This window comes from Plecotus auritus (assembly GCF_963455305.1).
Source record: "Plecotus auritus genome assembly, chromosome: 4".
In the NCBI taxonomy this organism is placed as follows: domain Eukaryota; kingdom Metazoa; phylum Chordata; class Mammalia; order Chiroptera; family Vespertilionidae; genus Plecotus; species Plecotus auritus.
Window position 1 is genome coordinate 22,945,810 of NC_137775.1, and position 20,602 is coordinate 22,966,411.

General features: G+C 40.6%; 1 protein-coding gene across 1 annotated transcript; it reads right to left on the reverse strand.

Moving 5' to 3' along the window:
• Positions 1–13,357: 13,357 nt before the first annotated feature.
• On the reverse strand, positions 13,358–14,278 carry LOC308246460 (trace amine-associated receptor 2; the record flags this gene model as incomplete). Its single annotated transcript, XM_080664675.1, has 1 exon — positions 13,358–14,278. One exon carries the CDS (start codon positions 14,276–14,278, stop codon positions 13,358–13,360), a length of 921 nt encoding a protein of 306 aa, XP_080520801.1.
• Between the last annotated feature and the right edge of the window lie 6,324 nt (positions 14,279–20,602).

The window sequence follows — 20,602 nt, forward strand, 5'->3', positions numbered from 1 at the left end:
GGTGCTTTATCTTTTCAAATTACTTTCTAGGAAGGTGAATCTGTGTTTCTTCTCTTCTAAAATAAGTCCAGTAAATTTCAACTCCTAATAGTACAATAAAATTCAAAGTCACTTGTTATTCAGTCATTTCAATTATACTTTAAGTATTTCAAATTATAGCAATTGCGTTTGCTTTCTGAGTTATTTGCTGCATTAGAAAATGAAAAATCTCAACTCTGCTTATCTTCCCTGTTTTATTCTGTTTAATCTCTTTCCATATATTTATGCAACGTGGGCTTATCTATTGACTGCTTGACTCCTGGTAATGTATTGGAAGTTTTTCCAAGAGTTTATTTCACTTATGTGAGGTATCTAATATAACCAAACTCACAGAAGCAGAGAATTGTGGTTACCAGAGTTTGGGGTGTGAGGGAAATAGGCAGTTTTTTCAATGGTTTTAAAGTTCCATTTATGTTAGATGGATAAGTTCTAGAGAGCTGCTGTACAACATAGTGCCTATCTATATATCCTACATAATAAAGAACTAATATGCTAATTAGACCAAACAGCAGAATGGACGATCTTCCAGACGAAGCCAGGGCTTGCATCGGGCCTCTAGTCCTCCTATCTAATAAAAGAGTAATATGCAAATTGACCATCACTCCAACACACAAGATGGCTGCCCCCATGTGGTCAGAGATGGCCGCCACAAGATGGCCGGCAGGGGAGGGTGGTTGTGGGCGATCAGGACAGCAGGGGAGGGCAGTTGGGGGGGACCTGGCCAGCAGGGGAGAGCAGTTGGAGGTGACCAGGCTGGCAGGGGAGGGCAATTAGGGGTGACTGGGCTGGCACGGTAGGGCAGTTAGGGGTGACCAAGCCGGCAGGGGAGGGCAATTAGGGGCAATCGGGCTGGCAGGGGAGTAGTTAGGTGTCAATCAGGCTGGCAGGGGAGTGGTTAAGGGGTGATCAGGCTGGCAGGCAGAAGCAGTTAGGGGCCATCAGGAAGGCAGGCAGGCGAGCAGTTGGGAGCCAGCAATCCTGGATTGTGAGAGGGATGTCCCAGATTCGAGAGGGTGCAGGCTGGGCTGAGGGACACATACACTCCCCCGCCCCCGAGTTTTGTGCACTGGGCCTCTAGCATATATATAAAAGCCTAATATGCAAATTGTCCTCATGGGAGTTCGACCAGGAGACTAATCACATCTCTATGAGATGCACTGACCACCAAGGGGCGGCACTGAACGAAGGAAGGCCCCAGTCGGGAGCCGGCAGCCAGGGAAGGGAGGTCCTGGCCAGCAGCTGGTAGCCAGGGTCATTTATTAAAATCTGCATTGTTGTTGCCCTAGCCCAGCTGTGGGCAAACTATGGCCCGTGGGCCGGATCCGGCCCGTTCAGCTGTTCTATCCGGCCCATGGAGCCGAAAGAGCGGAGGGTTCTCTTGCTCTCCCCTCCGCTCCTTTACTTTGAATTTATATTAGTTCACACAAACACTCCATCCATGCTTTTGTTCCGGCCCTCCGGTCCAGTTTAAGAACCCATTGTGGCCCTCGAGTCAAAAAGTTTGCCCACCCCTGCCCTAGCCAGTTTGGCTCAGTGGATAGAGTGTCAGCCTGTGGACCAAAGGGTCCCGGGTTTGATTCAGGTCAAAGACACGTACCTCAGTTGCAGGCTTCTCCCCCGCCCAGGCCCTGGTCAAGGCGTGTTCAGGAGGTAACCAGTCAATGTGTTTCTCTCACACCAATATTTCTCTCTGTCTTTTTCTCACTCTTCAACTCTCTCTAAAAATCAATGGAAAAATATCTTCGGGTGAGGATTAAAAAAAAAATCTGCATTTTTGCAATAAAAGCAATTGGTTCAATATGCTTAAAATTTTGCTATAAATGAATGGACTAGTTCAATGAGCACTGTTCATGAAATTATCTTTTGGTATCAAATTGCTCCTGATGCTGCTATAAAATAACCTAGAGCAGCAGTTAGATGAGCAGAGAGGAGAGATTTGCTCTAGACATGTTTTGCTGATCCCTTAGGCTAGTGAGAAGAGAACTGAAGATGTCGATATCAGAAAGAGCTACAAAGGTAAAGGAAAAAGAAAAAAAGCTGCACTTGGGTGGTAGTGGCAGGAGTGGCTCAGGAGCCCCCTTGGTGTTTTAAGGACATGTTAAGATGCATTTATAGGATTTTTTTCAGTCCCTGATTCAATGCTTAGCACCTTACCTACCACATATGGGAGTTGGGTGTTTTCTTCCAGCTGAAACTCAGATACTCTCAAAAATGAAAGAAAATACTGTGGTGGAGATCATAAACTTACAATTAAATTTATACAGTATTTAGGATCATGAATATTTATGCAGTTAAAGTATATTATAACCCAGGAAACTACCACACCTCAATTGCCCATATGATCTTAATGATCAAAGCCATGACATTGAAACAACCTTACATGGCTGTGGCATATGAGTAACTGCTCAATCTGTTTTTCAGGATCGGGAGGATTCTATGAGGTGTTTCAACCAGAGATCAAATTTTCCACCATGCACACTTATATTTATAGAAAGGAAGCTTCATCGGAGAAACCAAGATGGCGGCATAAGTAAACACCTAAACTGCTGCCTCGCACAACAATTTCAAAACTATAACTAAAAGACAAAACGACATCATCCTGAACCACAGGAAGGCTGGCTGAGTGGAAATTCTACAAATAGAAGGAAAGAGAAAACACACTGAGACTCAGAGAAACTGTGGAAGGCAGAGGTACAGAGACACGTGCGCGGAGAGGGCTGGCAACTGAATACTCGGCTGGCTTTCTCAACTGGGAGGGAGACAGAAGCTCCTGACCACTCTGAACTCCAGTTCTGGGCGAGACTCTGGGGACCCAGACTCATTCGGGGAGAAACTGGACTGTCTGGCAGTGAGCGAAACTCGAGGGCGGCTTTCTCTCAGAGGTGCTTGCAGCAATTACCAAGGGACACTGAGACCCCAGGGGCCTCTTAGGGCAGGGCTGATGGGAAGCTATTGCTGTCTGCTCAACCCTGAGACTCCGCCTCATCCAAGCTGAGCACAGAGGCTTTTGCAAGTTTTGTCTCAAAAGGGTGTCTCCAGCACAGAAGTTCTCCTAGCGTAGACACAGCTGATCCTCACAGCCAATTGGCCTGGAGGTCAATTCCTCCCAGTGATACCAACAACAATCAAGGCTTAACTACAACAAGACTGTGCACACAGCCCACAAAGGGGTGCACCAAGAGTGTCCACCTCAGGTAACTGGGGAGGCTGAGCCACTGGGCCCCATAGGACACCTAGCACACAAAGCTACTCTATCAACTCAGGGAAGCAACCAAAATGCGGAGACAAAGAAACAGATCACAAATGAAAGAAATGGAGGAAAGCAAATGACTGGATATAGAGTTCAAAACCACGGTTATAAGGTTTTTCAAGAATTTTCTAGAAAAGGCTGATAAATTTAGCGAGATCTTCAAGGATATGAAAAAGGACCAACTAGAAATTAAGCATACACTGACTGAAATAAAAAAATAATATACAGAGATCCAACAGCAGACTAGAGGATCGCAAGAATCAAGTCAAAGATTTGAAATACAAAGAAGCAAAAAACACTCAACCGGAAAAGCAAAAAGAAAAAAGAATCCAAAAATTTGAAGATAGTGTAAGGAGCCTCTGGGACAACCTCAAGTGTACCAACATCCGAATTATGGGGGTGCCAGAAGGAGAGAGAGAGCAAGATACTGAAAACCTATTTGAAGAAATAATGACTGAAAACTTCCCCCACCTGGTGAAAGAAATAGACTGACAAGTCCAGGAAGCGCACAGAACCCCAAACAAAAGGAATCCAAAGAGGACCACACCAAGACACATCATAATTAAAATGCCAAGAGCAAAAGACAAAAAAAGAATATTAAAAGCAGCAAGAGAAAAACAGTTAGTTACCTATAAGGGAGCACCCATACGACTGTCAGCTGATTTCTCAATAGAAACTATGCAGGCCAGATGGGAGTGGCAAGAAATATTCAAAGTGATGAATAGCAAGAACCTACAACCAAGATTACTTTACCCAGCAAAGCTATCATTCAGAATGGAAGGTCAGATAAAGAGCTTCACAGATAAGAAAAAGCTAAAGGAGTTCATCACCACCAAACCAGTATTATATGAAATGCTGAAAGGTATTCTTTAAGAAGAGGAAGAAGAAGAAAAAGCTAAAGATAAAAATTATGAACAACAAATACATATCTATCAACAAGTGAATCTAAAAATCAAGTGAATAAAAAATCTGATGAACAGAATTAACTGGTGAATATAATAGCATCAGGGACATAGAAAGGGAGTGGACTGACAATCCTCGGGGGAAAGGGGTGTGGGGGGTGCGGGAAGAGACTGGACAAAAAGCGTACACCTATGGATGAGGACAGTGCAGGGTGGGGGGGTAAGGGCATGAGGTGGGGTGGGAACCGGGTGGAGGGGAGCTAATGGGGAAAAAGAGGAACAACTGTAATAATTTGAACAATAAGGAATTATTTAAAAAATAAAAATATATAAATAAATGAATGTAAAAAAAGAAGCTTCATATATTTTCAGAAGTGGAAAAACCTCAAGTAGAACGTTTACAAAGATTTGTCATGTGATGTTGTTTCCAGCCCATGGCTAATGTACGTTCCACAGTACGGCTTTGAAATCAGGCAGACCTGTGTTTCATAATTGGTTCCACCACTTGGCAACCATATTAGTTTGGAAAAATGTCTCTAAGCCTCAGCTCTTTCCTTTATAAATTAAAGATAATATAGTCTACTTTATTCAGAGATCAGAAAGAACATATGAAAGGCATCTCTCTGGTAAGCACTTAATGAAACCCACATTAACCAGGCTTTAAAACTATATTTTGATTTCTAAATGACTGATTTTCAAATAAACTTTGGCTTTATAACTTCCTTATAAGTTTGGAAGTTGTCTATGAAGATATTTAAGGCCATTTGCACTATTTCAATCTTCCTCCTTGCTTTTTCTTGTAAGAATTCTGGCATTTTCTTCGATTTTGCCCTTTGTTGAGACTTCCATGTTATCTAGTATGTTGAATTGACATTTTTGTATGTCAAAAATGTTCAAATATTAATAATTACTCATTAGGGTCTTTTCCTTTTCCCCCTCACATTTCAACTTCAAGCACTGACTAATAAAAAGGTTGGCATATCTCTACTCATAAAAAATTATGAGTCAGATTTTCAATGAAAGATTATATTCGGGAGCTAAAGCTTACTGAAGAGGCATTTCAAAGAGCTGAACACATTTAGTTCCATAGGAGTAAGAGTTGGCCCAACAGCAAACTCTAGGTTCAGAATCTAATTTTTATAGCTTTGAAATATGAATGGCATATACGATGTAGTAGATAATAGTAACTTACAATCCATGGTTCTAACAGAAGCAGGCAAATACATTCACATGTTATCTTTAAGTTACCAACTAACACAAGTGTCACCATCTCTATAAAACATATCCACTCTTCTAAAACTGAGCTCTACCATAAAGTTGCCTTTGCTACCTCTATATGTATGTATGGACAGATATGTAAATTAATCCAAATTATAATTTTTCTTATTTTTATTTCTTGAAAAACCATCAGATAAGAAGGATCAGCAAAGGAAAATATGAGCAATTAGTGTAGTATACTGATTCAAATTAAATGTAATAAGAAACAAACTTTTTAAATTTTTCTATTTAAGCATAAATAGGGATAATTTCCATACATAATGTGCTTTCTTTTTCTCCTTAAATTCTGATTGCCCCATACGCCTGGAATTTAAGGCTAAAATCTAAAGAAATTTAGCTGATTAGGTAATTGCTTAAGAGAACCACATAAAATTTCAAACTAGCCCCTCTGACCACTTCTGAAGGCCTGCTTAGGATGTGCTGTGTAGGAGGAAGAGTTTTTTATGAAGCACTCATTTAAAGACCTAGAACTACCATTAACAGTGATTATTGCATCATTTCTCTTACCACAGGTCACAAGATAATGTTAAATTTTATATAATCTATTTAAAAATTGATCTAAGGTATAGTAAATTCTTAAATACAAATTTTGTTTTTAAAGCTCCAAAATCATTCTTAGCCTAAAAGCAAATTCCATCCAAAGAGAAAATTTGTATTAATTTTTTTATTAAACTCGTTAAATAAAAACAACAGGGTGGCAGTACAATTTCATAAGTAATTTCAAAATTTAGACTAGTATCTTATTACAAATCTGTAAGAGGTATATGTAGTATAATAAAAAAGATAAGCAAAGGTTTGAAATTTATGAAAACTCATATTGTATCTTTTCTGATTCTTCTCTAATATCTAATATAGATGATAATGAATATTTAAAGACTGAAGTTGCAAAGACTACTTCAAAGCCATTTGAGGGATGACAATAAGTTGACTATATTCAAGTGTAGCACTAAAAACTGAAATAAACAGAAGAAAATGATTTCTTCTATAAATCTACTTTGTAACTGTTAATTTACACATCGTGACATCAAAATGTAAAAATAGTATCTGGCACGTAAATGACATGTATTCCAAATACTTACAGTTCACAGGTAAGTCCCACAAAGCCACATGGCAAGTGGCAGCGAGCAGAGATGCCAGCTTGAAACTGCTGCCTTCGTAAAAGCAGCTGGGAGAAAGGGACAGTGACTGCACTCACAGGCCAGGCAGAGCTACCTCCGTTTCAGAGAGCAGGGCCTGAAAGAGAGGGATAGGTAACAGCGAAGCAAAGCATCACTGATGTGATTAGCCGTACACTAGCATCACTAGAAAACTAGCAGAAGAGAAGATCTTTACTAAAACTAAATATCAGAGAATGTTAGAAGTAGGAAACAAAACAAACAAAAAATGATCTAAATAAATCTTTTTCAAGACTACATATGCAGGGTAGGACAAAAGTAGGCCTTACAGTTGTTCATACAGAAAATGATACAATAATTAATAACACAAAAATAAACTATGTTTCATGTACATACAACTGTAAACCTACTTTGCCTCACCCTGTCCTTTTTTTATTTTAGTGGATACAGTGAAAAGGACATTACAACACCGTCTTGTATATTATAAACATGTCTTTCAGCATTTGTTTGCATGGAAACCCTTATTGTAGCCTTTCTTCCCTTCAGTCTACAATACTCCAGCCGCCTTTGGCCACAGTGGCGTCTACATTGCCCTACAAATGTCCCCTCTGTAGCTTCGGTAACTCCCTTTCCTCCACCTTATTGCTAATCCTTTCATCTATGACCACTTCAAGGCTTGCTGGGGTTCTTTTTCCCAGCCTTGCAAAGGGTTCAGCATTCTGGAGAAAGGGGCTGCGCATAGATGATTAAGAAGGAGTCCGTGGTCGAAAGATATTTTTGAAAGGCCATTGGGGGTCAGAGGAGCTTCCAGCTGAAGGAGCTAGAAGGCTCTACCTTGACCAAGGACCCGTGCTTTTATTAAACACAATTTGTCCCAAGGCAAGGTGGAAATATACACTTCAAAGGGTAAGATATCAAAGGGTATACAGAAACATTGTCAGTTTGGGGAAAAGCCTACAGCTGCTCAGGTGTGTGGCCAACAGGAGGCAATAAAATGCCCTGAGCTGTCTGGCAGTTAACAATCATCCTATTCAGGTTTGGGGGAAATGCTTTGTAGCCGTTTCCAACAGGTAAACTACATGTGACTCAACCCTGTTGAGGTCCCCAAGCTTCACCAACCTTTTGGTGAAACTCCTGCAATTATTACATGCTGGAATTGGTTCTCGGCAAAGGCTCAGTTCACGTATCATTTTTTTCCAGAAAATTTTTTTGACTCTCCCAGTTGGAGTTAATCTCATAATATTATAGACCATTGGGGTGGCCAAAGCTCTTAGAGATCTTTCATTTCCTCATCTTAAAGCTGGCATTGATGTAAAATGCCTTTGTTTCTTTCGTCTGACACAGCATTTTTTAAAACTGCCTTATCTTAACCAGAAATTTCTCAAGAACTTTACTGTTACTGAGATAACATATCACTAACCATCTAACCTTTGAAACATTTAACATAGAACAGTTGAAGCCAATGGAAAGAATTTAATTCCAAAAACACCATGTAACCTGGTTAATAGGTATCTAGTGTCATGGTATTAGAGACACCTGGTTGGGAAAGATAAAAATATTAGAAAAAGAGTAAATGCTACTTAGAAAGCAGCTAATAAGTTTTCTTTCAAACATACAGCATTTTAAATGACACCGAGTCAACAATAAAAGTTCTGGGTGTCTTACAGTTTCTAAATTACTCGAAAGGCACGTTTCACTGTGCCCTCCCACCTGTTCCATGTATATGAAATAAGTCAGGTCGCGAGGTAGCCATTGCTACTAAATGCTGAAACCAACATTACAATCCAGGTCCTTTGGCTTCTGTTGCAGTACCCCCAGCACCCCTTCCCATCTCTAACACTGGGCAACAATTCATTTCTGATCTGCATGGGCAACGAGAACATCTGTGACATCATCTGCTTGTAGTTCCTCCCATCTAGTCCTTGCTAATGAACATCTGGCCCTTAGACCAGCCATATCGTCATCTTCTGGGAGAATTTTTGGAAATGTAAAATCTCAGGCCCATCGCAAAATGTTCTTTTTAGCAAGATGCCTACATTATTTGTATGCCCATTAAATTCAAGAACAGTTCATGACAGTAGAGAAATTTAATTTTCAGTTTGGGGACTCTTTGCATCTGAAATGAGTGATTAACCTGAGGTGCAAAGAGAAGCAGAATATTTAACGTCAATGCTGCTTGCAAGAGAAAAAATACCCAAGCTAAAATATGTAGTATCTGACAGTGAATGAAGTAGTACATAATGAGATTTTGAAATTAAGATATAATATCAAAGAGAAAAGTGCATTTACACATTATTAAATTCCTAAGTACCTTACATTTACTTGTTCATAGTTCTTGTACGTTGCAAAAAAACATTTTATGTTGTCACTATATAGAAATTTACAAATTGCCAAAGGAATTTTGATGGAAAATGTAAGACCTTTCACCTAAATATGTTAATAATAATTATTTTCTGATTAGGAAAAAAAACACCCACCTACCTTTTCTATTGCATCCTACTTGTAACAATTTCTAATACCCTTTAAAATTTAATTATCACCGTTCAATTACTTTTAAGAAGAGAATAAATTAATATTTTTAAAAGAATTTCCATTTTCAATTCTTTTTATTGACCCCAGTACCTTCCCTCTCCTGAAAAGCTTGCTGGGAATCATTGCATCTGTTCTGGTGGCTTTGCAGGCACGCGTTCAGGAAATTCCAAGAAGTGCAGTGTTGAGCAGTAAGACGCCTGGTTCATGTAAGTTTGCCCGTGCTCTCAAGAGTCTTGGAGTCAGGAACTCAGACCCAGGAGCTCCAGAGCGGAACTAACTGCAGAGCCCCAGCGGAATTGCTCTTTTAACTCTCTTCCCTGGGGGATATTGAACTACTCGTTGTATTTTTAATGTCCCAGATAGTCTTCAGTTTCTTTTTGCCCAAATGAAGGACAACAATTTATAGTGATTTCATAGTCTCCTGGGTTTCACTCTAGGATGATAAGGTGCTGAAACTTCTGCATATTAAAAATACATAGAAATGTATCGGCTGAATTAAATGTTGGCTGACATCCAAATGAGGAATAAGAGATTTCTGTTTATACTTTGATTCCCAAATATAATGTAAATATTTTGTCATGGGGGGGGGGGCAGTATTTATTTTTGCCTCAGTGATTTGTACCAGTTTGACTAAAACCCTTAGTTTAAAAAAAGAAACAAAAAATCCAAGGGTCACAAATCTTAAAAATACTAGTTCAGTAATTGAACACTGATTGAGACAAGAGACTGGGCTCTCGTCCTGCTTCCGGAGTTAGCTGTGTAATGCAGAACAACTCGCTGATCTCCCCGGGTTCATTTTCATCGTCGCTAACTTCCTGGGTGTGGAGTGGAGACATGACTGACTCTGGGAGATAAAGGCAGGGTGAATGATGGGAGGCAGAGAGCTCATAGGAGGCAGGATCACTCTTCCACTAGCAGACAAGGCAGGACTGCTACACTATGAAACTAAAAAGTGTCATGAAAAGGTAGAGAAAATGAGCAGAACTTTACTGAGGGGCTGTTTGAATGATGCTTTAAAGCACAAATAGAATTCAAATACAAGAAGAGAAAAATCATAAGAAATGTTAATGGTCCACATAGGATTGCCAATTTTTTATTTCACCTGTAAGCACCAGCACAAACAATAACCATTATCACAAACATCATCGTTCTGTAAAAAGGACAGCCATAAACTCCTTTCCAATAAATGTCAGCAGGCAACCTTACACCAAGCTACTTAGCTTTATTTTCTAAAGTCATATATTAATGAATTGAGAGATAAATTTAATAAACATTAATTCAAAATAATTCTACTTTACACTAAGGCTAAAATCTATTTTACTCATTTCTTTTTTTAAAATTATATTTTTTATTGACTTCAGAGAGGAAGGGAGAGGGAGAGAGAAACAGAAACATCACTGTTGATAGAGAATCATTGATCAACTACCTCCTGCATAGCCCCCTATCAGAGATTAAGCCTGCAATTCGGGCATGTGCCCTGACCAGGAATCAGACCATGACCTCCTAGTTCATTGGTCAATGCTCAACCATTGAGCCATTCCAGCCAAGTGATTTTATTCATTTCTTAGTAATTGGCCTCTTAAAATAAAAACAAAAAGTCTTTATGTGTATGTTTAAATTCCAAAACACAACCATTTCATTAAGAAAAATTACTAAAAAAAAATACTCAGTAGTATCCAATAAACCATATTATGTCTCATAAACGTATCTGGCTTTAATTTCTCTGTTCTTGAAAATTCTCCTTTTTCCATTTATTTTTTACTTGTAGTCTCTTTCACCATTTCAAAACAGCTCTGCTATTCCACTGCTACCCTACAAGCTGCAGGGAAGGGACTGATGGAAGGAGCAGACAACATGTGCAGGCCCATTAGGGGCAGCTGGGCAAGACTAGCACGTAAACTGACAGCTGAATGATCACTGTTTAATTGTGATCAGTGCAATGGACTAAGGCCAAAGCAAATTTGTGGGCAATTGTGTAAAGTTTCCCACAAAGATAAAAAATTAATTTGTTCATTGAAATGTTGTAAATGAAGAAATTAAACAAAAAGTATTTCGGTGAAACAGTTTACTTACATATGCAAAAACACATACACAAAACATATCCTATATAATAAAAGCCTAATATGCTAAGTGTCTGGTCATCCATTCATCCGTTCAACCAATCAAAGCGTAATATGCTAATGATATGCTAAGGCTGCTCAACTGCTCGCTATGACGTGCACTGACCACCTGGAGGCAGATGCTCCTACCAGTAGATTAGCTTGCTGCTGGGGTCTGGCCAATCGGGACTGAGCAAGATGGGCCAGACATGCCCTGGAGCCCTCCCGTGGTCCCTCTTTGGCTGGCCAACCTCCCGCGTCCCTCTCCAGCCCTGATCAGTGGGGTCCCTTGGCCTGGCCTGCACCCTCTCACAATCCAGGTCCCCTCAGGGGATGTTGGAGAGCTGGTTTCAGCCCAAACCTGCAGGCCAGGCTGAGGGACTGGTGCACAAATTTGTGCACCAGGCCTCTAGTACATCTATAATAATAAAAGTGTAATATGCTAATTAGATCAGATGTCTTTCTAGATGACCTTCCAGATGAAGCCAGGGCTGCAAGGGAAGCCTGGGGTCCTGGGTGCCTGCTGGTGGAGGGAAGCCCGGGTCCCGGGTGCCAAAAAGAAGCCGGTGCTGGCAGCAGGGGGGAGGAATGCCTACTCTTGCACAGATTTCGTGCATCAGGCCTCTAGTATATAAATAATATTAAAAATGTATAAGGCAATATTTACTCTCGGTGCAAGTGATATATTTGAGATTATCTATTTTCTTCTATTCTAGTTTGCTTTTAATTAAAAATGTTATCTGCGGCCAGTAATATGCTGGAACCACTCATACTCACTTGTAAGAATAGGTTAACTTTTCAAAAATTTTGAGAGGCATCTGACATTACATTCATAGCTTGAAATTAGCTAAATGAAGATTATTTTTAATATACACCAAGAAAGTCATCAAACAGCACACCACTTGCTGCTAACCATTAAATCAATTTTACAAGTTATTAATGAGTTTCAACTTACAGTTAAAAAGACACTGAATAACAAATATAATATAACTTGAGGCCTCCCCACCCTACAAATATTAATGTTCTTCTTTGTTTTCTTCGCTCACTGTTCTGTTACTCAAACACATACACACATGTTATCCCCTCCCACACACAAATAGGTAGCTAGATGATAGATAGATAGATGATAGATAGATGATAGATAGAAAGATAATAAGCAAAAGGGAATAAAAGACAACTTTTATATTAGTTATTTTAATTATTTCATGAAATAGAAAATGTAACTGCTAATCCAATATGACACAATCATTTTAAAGAAAATGATAACCATAAATTGCAACAAATATGTCTTGCATTCAGGAACTTGATAATGTATTTGGAACAACTATATATATATATATATATATGTATATATATATATATATATATATGTATATGTATATAATATTTATTTAAAATCAGGATACCAATTAGCAATGCAAAATGTGGATAAGCCTGAGGAAGAAAAGAAGGCCCTGACTAGAAGTCTCCTGCTAATAAAATAGAAATTGCTATAATTAAAATGATACATAAATGAAAACGTTGGTTAAATCTGTGGCCTCAGTTACACAATTTCTGTTTCTTCTTTCATTTAAAAAAAAAACAACATTTAATCTCACAACAGTAAAATCTAGTCAAGGCTTAACTTTCAGCTAACCAATGACTGATTTCTGACAGAGTATGCGTTTTTGAAATTGTTAATTCGGTATTTATTTACCTATAATTTTTAGTTGTTGATGTGTCACAATACATCTGCTCAGACACTGAAGAAGAAAAGGTAAACGGAAATACCACACGAAGAGTGTGTGGTGCTGAAAGAGGGCAGCAGTCCTTAAGCTTAGCTTGTTTTTTATCCCTTCCTCTTCATCCCATCCCTGGCTTTTCCGCAGCTTCTTCTCACCTTTCTGACACTTTTTTCCTCTACCTGGAAGTGGTGGGCATAGGAATCATTCTGAAAAGGAGGGGTTTTTAGTTAAAAGAGAAGATTCCTCTTTTTTTTCTCTGCAAGCCTTAGGAGCGAAGAGCGTTCCATGATAGCCAAAATCACACACACATACACATACACATACACATACACATACACATACACATACACACACTTTAAGCGACTTCATTCTTCTTAGTTCCATTTCTTTTTATTTGAACCACTCATACAGAACAAGTCTATTCAATTTCTTTTTGAGTAAATAAGTTAGTGTTATAGAAATGTGAGCTGAAAACTTTACCCAGCAAAATGTACTTAAGTGCTCTGCGAAACCAGGGATAGAAGAAACCATATATTAAGGGATTACATGTAGAATTAAAATAGCCAAACCATGTCAAGGCATCAAACAAAACTACAGGAGTAGAGAAGTTCAAAAAGGGATCCAATAAAATTGTGAAGAAACAGGGAAACCAACATAATAAGAAAACACCCATCACTATGCCCAAAGTTTTGGCTGCTTTTTTATCTTTCCTCATTTGATTGTTTTGATTTTCTGGTAAGTTATTGATTGCATGAGCATGTTTTCTGGATACTGCAAAGATTTTGCCATAAATCCCCACCATCACAGACCCAGGAGTGAAGAAACCTGCCACAAACATTGTGGTTCCCCATAACTTATTGAACATCACTGGGCAGGAACTGGAACAAGCCACCAAGATATCATAGCCCTCTATTCCATCAGCATAGGCTTCTGAGAAGACCACCCCGAATGCAAATGCTCCTGGGACTGACCAGCAGAGAAGTAGCAACCGTTTAATGACTGGAATCGTCATTTTGGTGGAATACCGTAAAGGGTAACAGATAGCATAAAATCGATCAATGGCCACCGAGCAAAGATGGAAAATGGACGTTATACTAAGCATTAGGTCAAAACTATAATGAATCTTGCAAAATGTAAGCCCAAAATACCAGCAATTCTCCACCGATCTGATCATACTGTAAGGCATGATGGTGAACCCCAGGAGGAAATCAGTGACCGCCATGGAGAGGATGAGGAAGTTGGTTGGAGTGTGAAGCTGCTTGAAGTAGGAAATGGAAATTATCATGGTAAGATTGCCAAACACGGTGATGAATATGGCTCCCACCATCAGCGAATACATGGCGACTCGGACACCCAGTGGCCTTTTGTCTTCTGGGCAAGATCCATTTCCATATTCAGAACAATTAAATGTATCCTTCAGAAAAAGCAAGAGCACAGGGAATTTTGTCAGATAATAGATAAAATATTCTACATTTTATATAGTTTTCATAGAAAAACTCAAGAAAGACATAAAAGACTCAAGGAAGATAATTTATGCTGAAATATTAGTTATGATCTTTCTCATTTATTTATCTTAATATTTATTTTCAATGTCATAGAATTCTAGTGAGCTTAAATGATCATTGTGTATACAGTCCTTTATTCAAATTATACCAGCAACGTTTAGTAAGCTCTTCATGCCAGGGCCTGATTTAAAAAGAAAGAGGAGGAGGATGAGGTGGAGGAGGAGAAGGAGGAGAAGGAGGAGGTAGAAAAAGAAAAAGAGGAGGAGATGGAAGAAGTTTATTATTGAACTTATTATAATTAATCCTCCTGGTACACATAGGAAAAAATAGATATCTACTATCTCAGATGAGTAGACAACATATAATCAGATTTAATTTGATTGGGATCTATTGCTTTTCAGGACCAGAAGGTTATTATTTGAAAATAGTTTTATTCATGTGTGCCATTATTTTCACTATGCTTGCTTGAAAGAGGAAGAATAATTTAAGGATGTCAAATGATCTGGTAGGATCATCTTCTTCAGCCAACCATGAAGGCTTGCTAAGCATCTCACCAGCCAGAGCAGCTAAATCAGTAGGCAAAAACTAAAACTGTACTACCCTCACTTCTTTGTGAAGAGCCAGTGCATCTTCATACTGCCTCTCCCTGGAACCCCATGAACAACAGGCAACAATGACAGCCTGACAAGTTCTTGCATGTGGTCACTCGAAGGGCTAGGAGCAGATGATTGGGGAGGTTTAGGAAAGCAAGCCATCGCCACTAAAGGAAAACAAGTGGCTTGTGCTCTCCTTGTCTTGGCACAGTATCTTCATTTTGCATAAAAAACTCAGCATGTATAAAAACACTTTTAGACACAAAGCATAACTATTTTTTAACTAGAGGCCCGGTACATGAAATTTGTGCACAGGGGGTGTGTCCCTCAGCCCAGCCTGCACCCTCTCCAATCTGAGACCCCTCAAGGGATGTCCGACTCCCGTTTAAGCAATCCAGGACTGCTGGCTCCCAACTGCTCATCTGCCTGCCTTCCTGGTTGCCCCTAACCACTTCGGCCTGCCAGCCTGATCACCCCCTAACCACTCCCCTGCCAGCCTGATTGATACCTAACTGCTCCCCTGCCAGCCTAATTGCCCCTAATTGCCCTCCCTTGCAGGCCTGGTCACCTCTAACTGCCCTCCCCTGCAGGCCTGGTCCCCCCAACTGCTCTCCCCTGCAGGCCTGGGTCCCCCCCAACTGCCCTTCCCTGCAGGCCCAGTCGCCCCCAATTTCCCTCCTCTGCCAGCCTGGTCACCCCTAACTGCCCTCCCTTGCAGGCTTGATCACCCACAACTGCCCTCCCTTGAAGAACTGGTCCCTCCCAACTGCCCTCCCCTGCTGGCCATCTTGTGGTGGCCATCTGTGTCCACATGGTGGCAGCCATCTTTGACCACATGGGGGCAGCCATCTTGTGTGTTGGAGTAATGGTCAATTTGCATATTACTCTTTTATTAGGTAGGATATTTTTATTGATTTCAGAGGGAAAGGGAGAGGGAGAGATAGAAACATCAATGATGAGGAGAAACCAAGATGGCGGCATAGGTAAACACCTAAACTGCTGCCTTGCACAACAATATCAAAACTACAATTAAAAGACAAAACGAACACCATCCAGAACCATAGGAAAGCTGGCTGAGTGGAAATTCTACAACTAGAAGAAAAGAGGAAAGCACATTGAGACTCAGAGGAGCTACAAAAGGCTGGGGTACGGAGGCTCACACGCAGAGAGGAAGGGCGGCTGAGTGCGTGGCTGGCTTTCTAAAGCGGGAGGGAGAAGGAAACTCCCGACTGCACTGAACTCCAGTCCCGGGCGAGATGCTGGGAAACCAGACTCATTTGGGGGGAATCTGGACTGTCAGGAAAAAGAATGCACACTGAGACTCGGGAGCTGCTGAAGACAGAGGTCTGGAGGCGCATGCGTGCGCAGAGAGGACTGACTGCTGAATGCACGGGAAGCTGAGTGCGCGGCTGGCTTTCTAAAGCGGGAGGGAGACAGAAGCTCCCAACTGCGTTGAACTCCAGTTCCAGGCAAGTTTCTAGGAACCCCGACTCATTCGGGGAGAAACTGGACAGTCTGGCAGTGGGCGAAACTCGAGGGCAGCTTTCTCTCAAAAGTGCTTGCAGCGATTACCGAGGGACACTGAGACCCAGGAGCCTCATAGGGCAGGGCTGATGGGAAACCAAGGCTGTCTGCTTTGGTTTCGCCCCATCCAAGCTGAGCACAGAGGCTTTTGCAATTTTGCAAGTCTTATCTCAGAAGAGTGTCACCAGCACAGAAGTGTTCACAGCGTAGACGCAGCTGATCCTCACAGCCAATTGGCCTGGAGGTCAATTCCTCCCAGTGATACCAACAACAATCAAGGCTTAACTACAACAAGGTTGAGCACATAGTCCACAAAGGGGTGCACCAAGAGTGTCCACCTCAGGTAACTGGGGAGGCTGAGCCACTGTGCCCAGAGGACAACAACCACACAAAGCTACTCTACCAACTCAGGGAAGCAGCAAAAATGTGGAGACAAAGAAACAGATCACAAATGAAAGAAATGGAGGAAAACAAATGACTGGATATAGAGTTCAAAACCACGGTTATAAGGTTTTTCAAGAATTTTCTAGAAAAGGCCGATAAATTTAATGAGACCCTCGAGGTTATGAAAAAGGACCAACTAGAAATTAAACATACACTGACTGAAATAAAAAATATTATACAGAGACCTAACAGCAGACTAGAGGACCGCAAGAATCAAGCCAAAGATTTGAAATACAAAGAAGCAAAAAACACTCAACTGGAAAAGCAAAAAGAAAAAAGAATCCAGCCGAAACCGGTTTGGCTCAATGGATAGAGCGTCGGCCTGCGGACTGAAGGGTCCCGGGTTCGATTCCGGTCAAGGGCATGTACCTTGGTTGCGGGCACATCCCCAGTGGGAGGTGTGCAGGAGGCAGCTGATCGATGTTTCTCTCTCATCGATGTTTCTAGCTCTCTATCCCTCTCCCTTCCTCTCTGTAAAAAATCAATAAAATATATTTAAAAAAAAGAAAAAAAAAAAGAAAAAAGAATCCAAAAATTTGAAGATAGTGTAAGGAGCCTCTGGGACAACCTCAAGTGTACCAACATCCGAATTATGGGGGTGCCAGAAGAAGAGAGAGAGCAAGATACTGAAAACCTATTTGAAGAAATAATGACCGAAAACTTCCCCCACCTGGTGAAAGAAATAGACTGACAAGTCCAGGAAGCACACAGAACCCCAAACAAAAGGAATCCAAAGAGGACCACACCAAGACACATCATAATTAAAATGCCAAGGGCAAAAGACAAAGAGAGAATATTAAAAGCTGCAAGAGAAAAACAGTTAGTTACCTACAAGGGAGCACCCATATGACTGTCAGCTGATTTCTCAACAAAAACTATGCAGGCCAGAGGGAGTGGCAAGAAATATTCAAAGTGATGAATAGCAAGAACCTACAACCAAGATTACTCTACCCAGCAAAGCTATCATTCAGAATTGAAGGTCAGATAAAGAGCTTCACAGACAAGAAAAAGCTAAAGGAGTTCATCACCACCAAACCAGTATTATATGAAATGCTGAAAGGTATTCTTTAAGAAGAGGAAGAAGAAGAAAAAGGTAAAGATAAAAATGATGAACAACCACTGAAACCGGTTTGGCTCAGTGGATAGAGAGTCGGCCTGCGGACTGAAGGGTCCTGGGTTTGATTCCGGTCAAGGGCATGTACCTTGGTTGCGGGCACATCCCCAGTGGGAGGTGTGCAGGAGGCAGCTGATCGATGTTTCTCTCTCATCGATGTTTCTAGCTCTCTATCCCTCTCCCTTCCTCTCTGTAAAATATCAATAAAATATATTTAAAAAAAAAAGATGAACAACTAATACATGTCTATCAACAAGTGAATCTAAAAATCAAGTGAATTAAAAATCTGTTGAACAGAATAAACTGGTGAATATAATAGAATCAGGGGCATAGAAAGGGAGTGGACTGACAATCCTCGGGGGGAAAGGGATGTGGGAGGTGTGGGAAGAGACTGGACAAAAAGCGTACACCTATGGATGAGGACAGTGGTGGGGGAGGTAAGGGCAGAGGGTGGGGTGGGAACCAGGTGGAGGGGATTTATGGGGGGAAAAAAGAGGAAAAATTGTAATAATCTGAACAATAAAGATTTATTAAATTTTTTTAAAAAGAAACATCAATGATGAGGGAGAAGCATTGCGCAGCTGCCTCCTGCACACCCCACACAGGGGATTGAGCCCACAACCTGGGCATGTGCCCTGACCAGGAACTGAATTGTGAACTCCTGGTTCATAGGTTAACAACACTCAATCCCTGAGCCACACTGGCTCGGCCATAACTATTAATATTCCAGGAAGTGTCTGGCCATCAGTGACTTCACTGGTATCAGACCTGACCAATTACTAATAGATAAACCAGTAAGTCCTGCTCGGCCTGTGTGATTTAAGAGCACCATCACACGTAACTGTTTATTGAATGCCCACAATGCACAAGACACAGCGAGAGAAACCAAAAAGCATAAACTGGTCCATGGCTGCAAAAAGTCTATAAAACAACTAAAGGACAAACACATCAACACATAAAAACAAAATGATCCTGTACCACAGGTTAAAAAAAAGAAGGAACAGTCATGATTAATTGACTGAAGAGAGTTCGAGGCAAAATGTGAAATCAAACATCAAAAGTGCACAAGAAAATTTCAGGCTGGGGTAGACAAGCATATTCCCAGTGAGGGTGGAACTTTTGACCTGGCTCTCAATGGGTGTGGGGGACTTGAGCAGAAGGGGGAAAAGCCTATTCCAAGCTCAAAGGAAGGTGAAGAAAAGACACGAGGAGTTTTGAAGATCTTTGAAAGCCACTCTCAGGGTCTGCGAAACCCAACAGAAAAAAAAAATGGGGAGGGGGGGGGGTTGAAGAGAGGACAGAGTGGGAGAAGAGAGGGTTTTTAGTTTTGTTCTTATCTCCCAAGACTGTGATTTTAGCCACAAATAGTCCAAGGAGCTTTCCCACTTGGTTCTCAAATTTAAGCAGTGACTTTAAAAAGAAATAAAGAAAGCAATCAAGTTAGCTACAGGAGAATGAATGCAGATTGAAATTAAAAACTGTCTCCAACTGATTCTAAGTGTTGAATTCCAGGCAATTTTATCTTTCTTCTCCTTCCTGCTCTAGAGTCACATCCCCACCTGTGCAGAACCAGTGACCAAATTGTAAGACGGACATATTTTAGCGTTGGAACTAAAGATGGAGAAGGAGGGATGAGGGTGATGCAACCACATAATAGAAATGTTACCAAAATGCACTTGGGATCTGCCAACTAATTAATGCCTTAACTGTTATTTATAGAAACAGCAGACTTATTTCTGAAAAACATATATGCTTTTGCCAAAACATTTTTATCTCACAATTTCTAAAATGTGTACAACTGCTTCTCAAATTATATTTCTTCTCAGCAGCTACCATAGGGATTTTTAATATGTATATAGCATTTCTCTCCTATTCCTCCTAGCATCCTCCCAGGAAAAGAAAAGGTGGGAGAAAATGAGAGACAAGGAATCCCACCCCCCACCCCCTGCCCAATCTTGGTACAATGTTCTTCAGCTGCTTGTCATTTCCTGTTAGTCACCTGCTAACCAGTAAAAAAATCACCCCAGAAGAAAATGCTGGGAGAAACTGCGGTCTTATGAGAAGGAAGATTCATATCACCTTTAGTATGCTCCTTAAAAAGCATAGGAGAACCAAAGAAAATTGTGTTGGTTTATTTTTAAATCACCTTTACTTCTTGGAAACAACAGCTAAGAGAAATAACAAGTAGTTTTATTTTCATTAAAATGGTGCACGCACACACACACACACACACACACACACAATATTTTTGTGCTAACGGCAACTTCACAGCAACAATACATTTTAATCGTTAATTACAAACTTTTTTGTGTTCCTGGCTGAGTGGCTGATTTTATTAATCACCTGCCATTCCACTTCTGGAAAAGTCTTACTCAGTCCTTCTAACCTTCAAATCATAGGGTGCAGAGCTGAACTCCCTTCCCTTTTAGCATTCGGGAACTTAAGTTAGCCAATCCACTCTAAGACCTGTAATAAAATTCTTT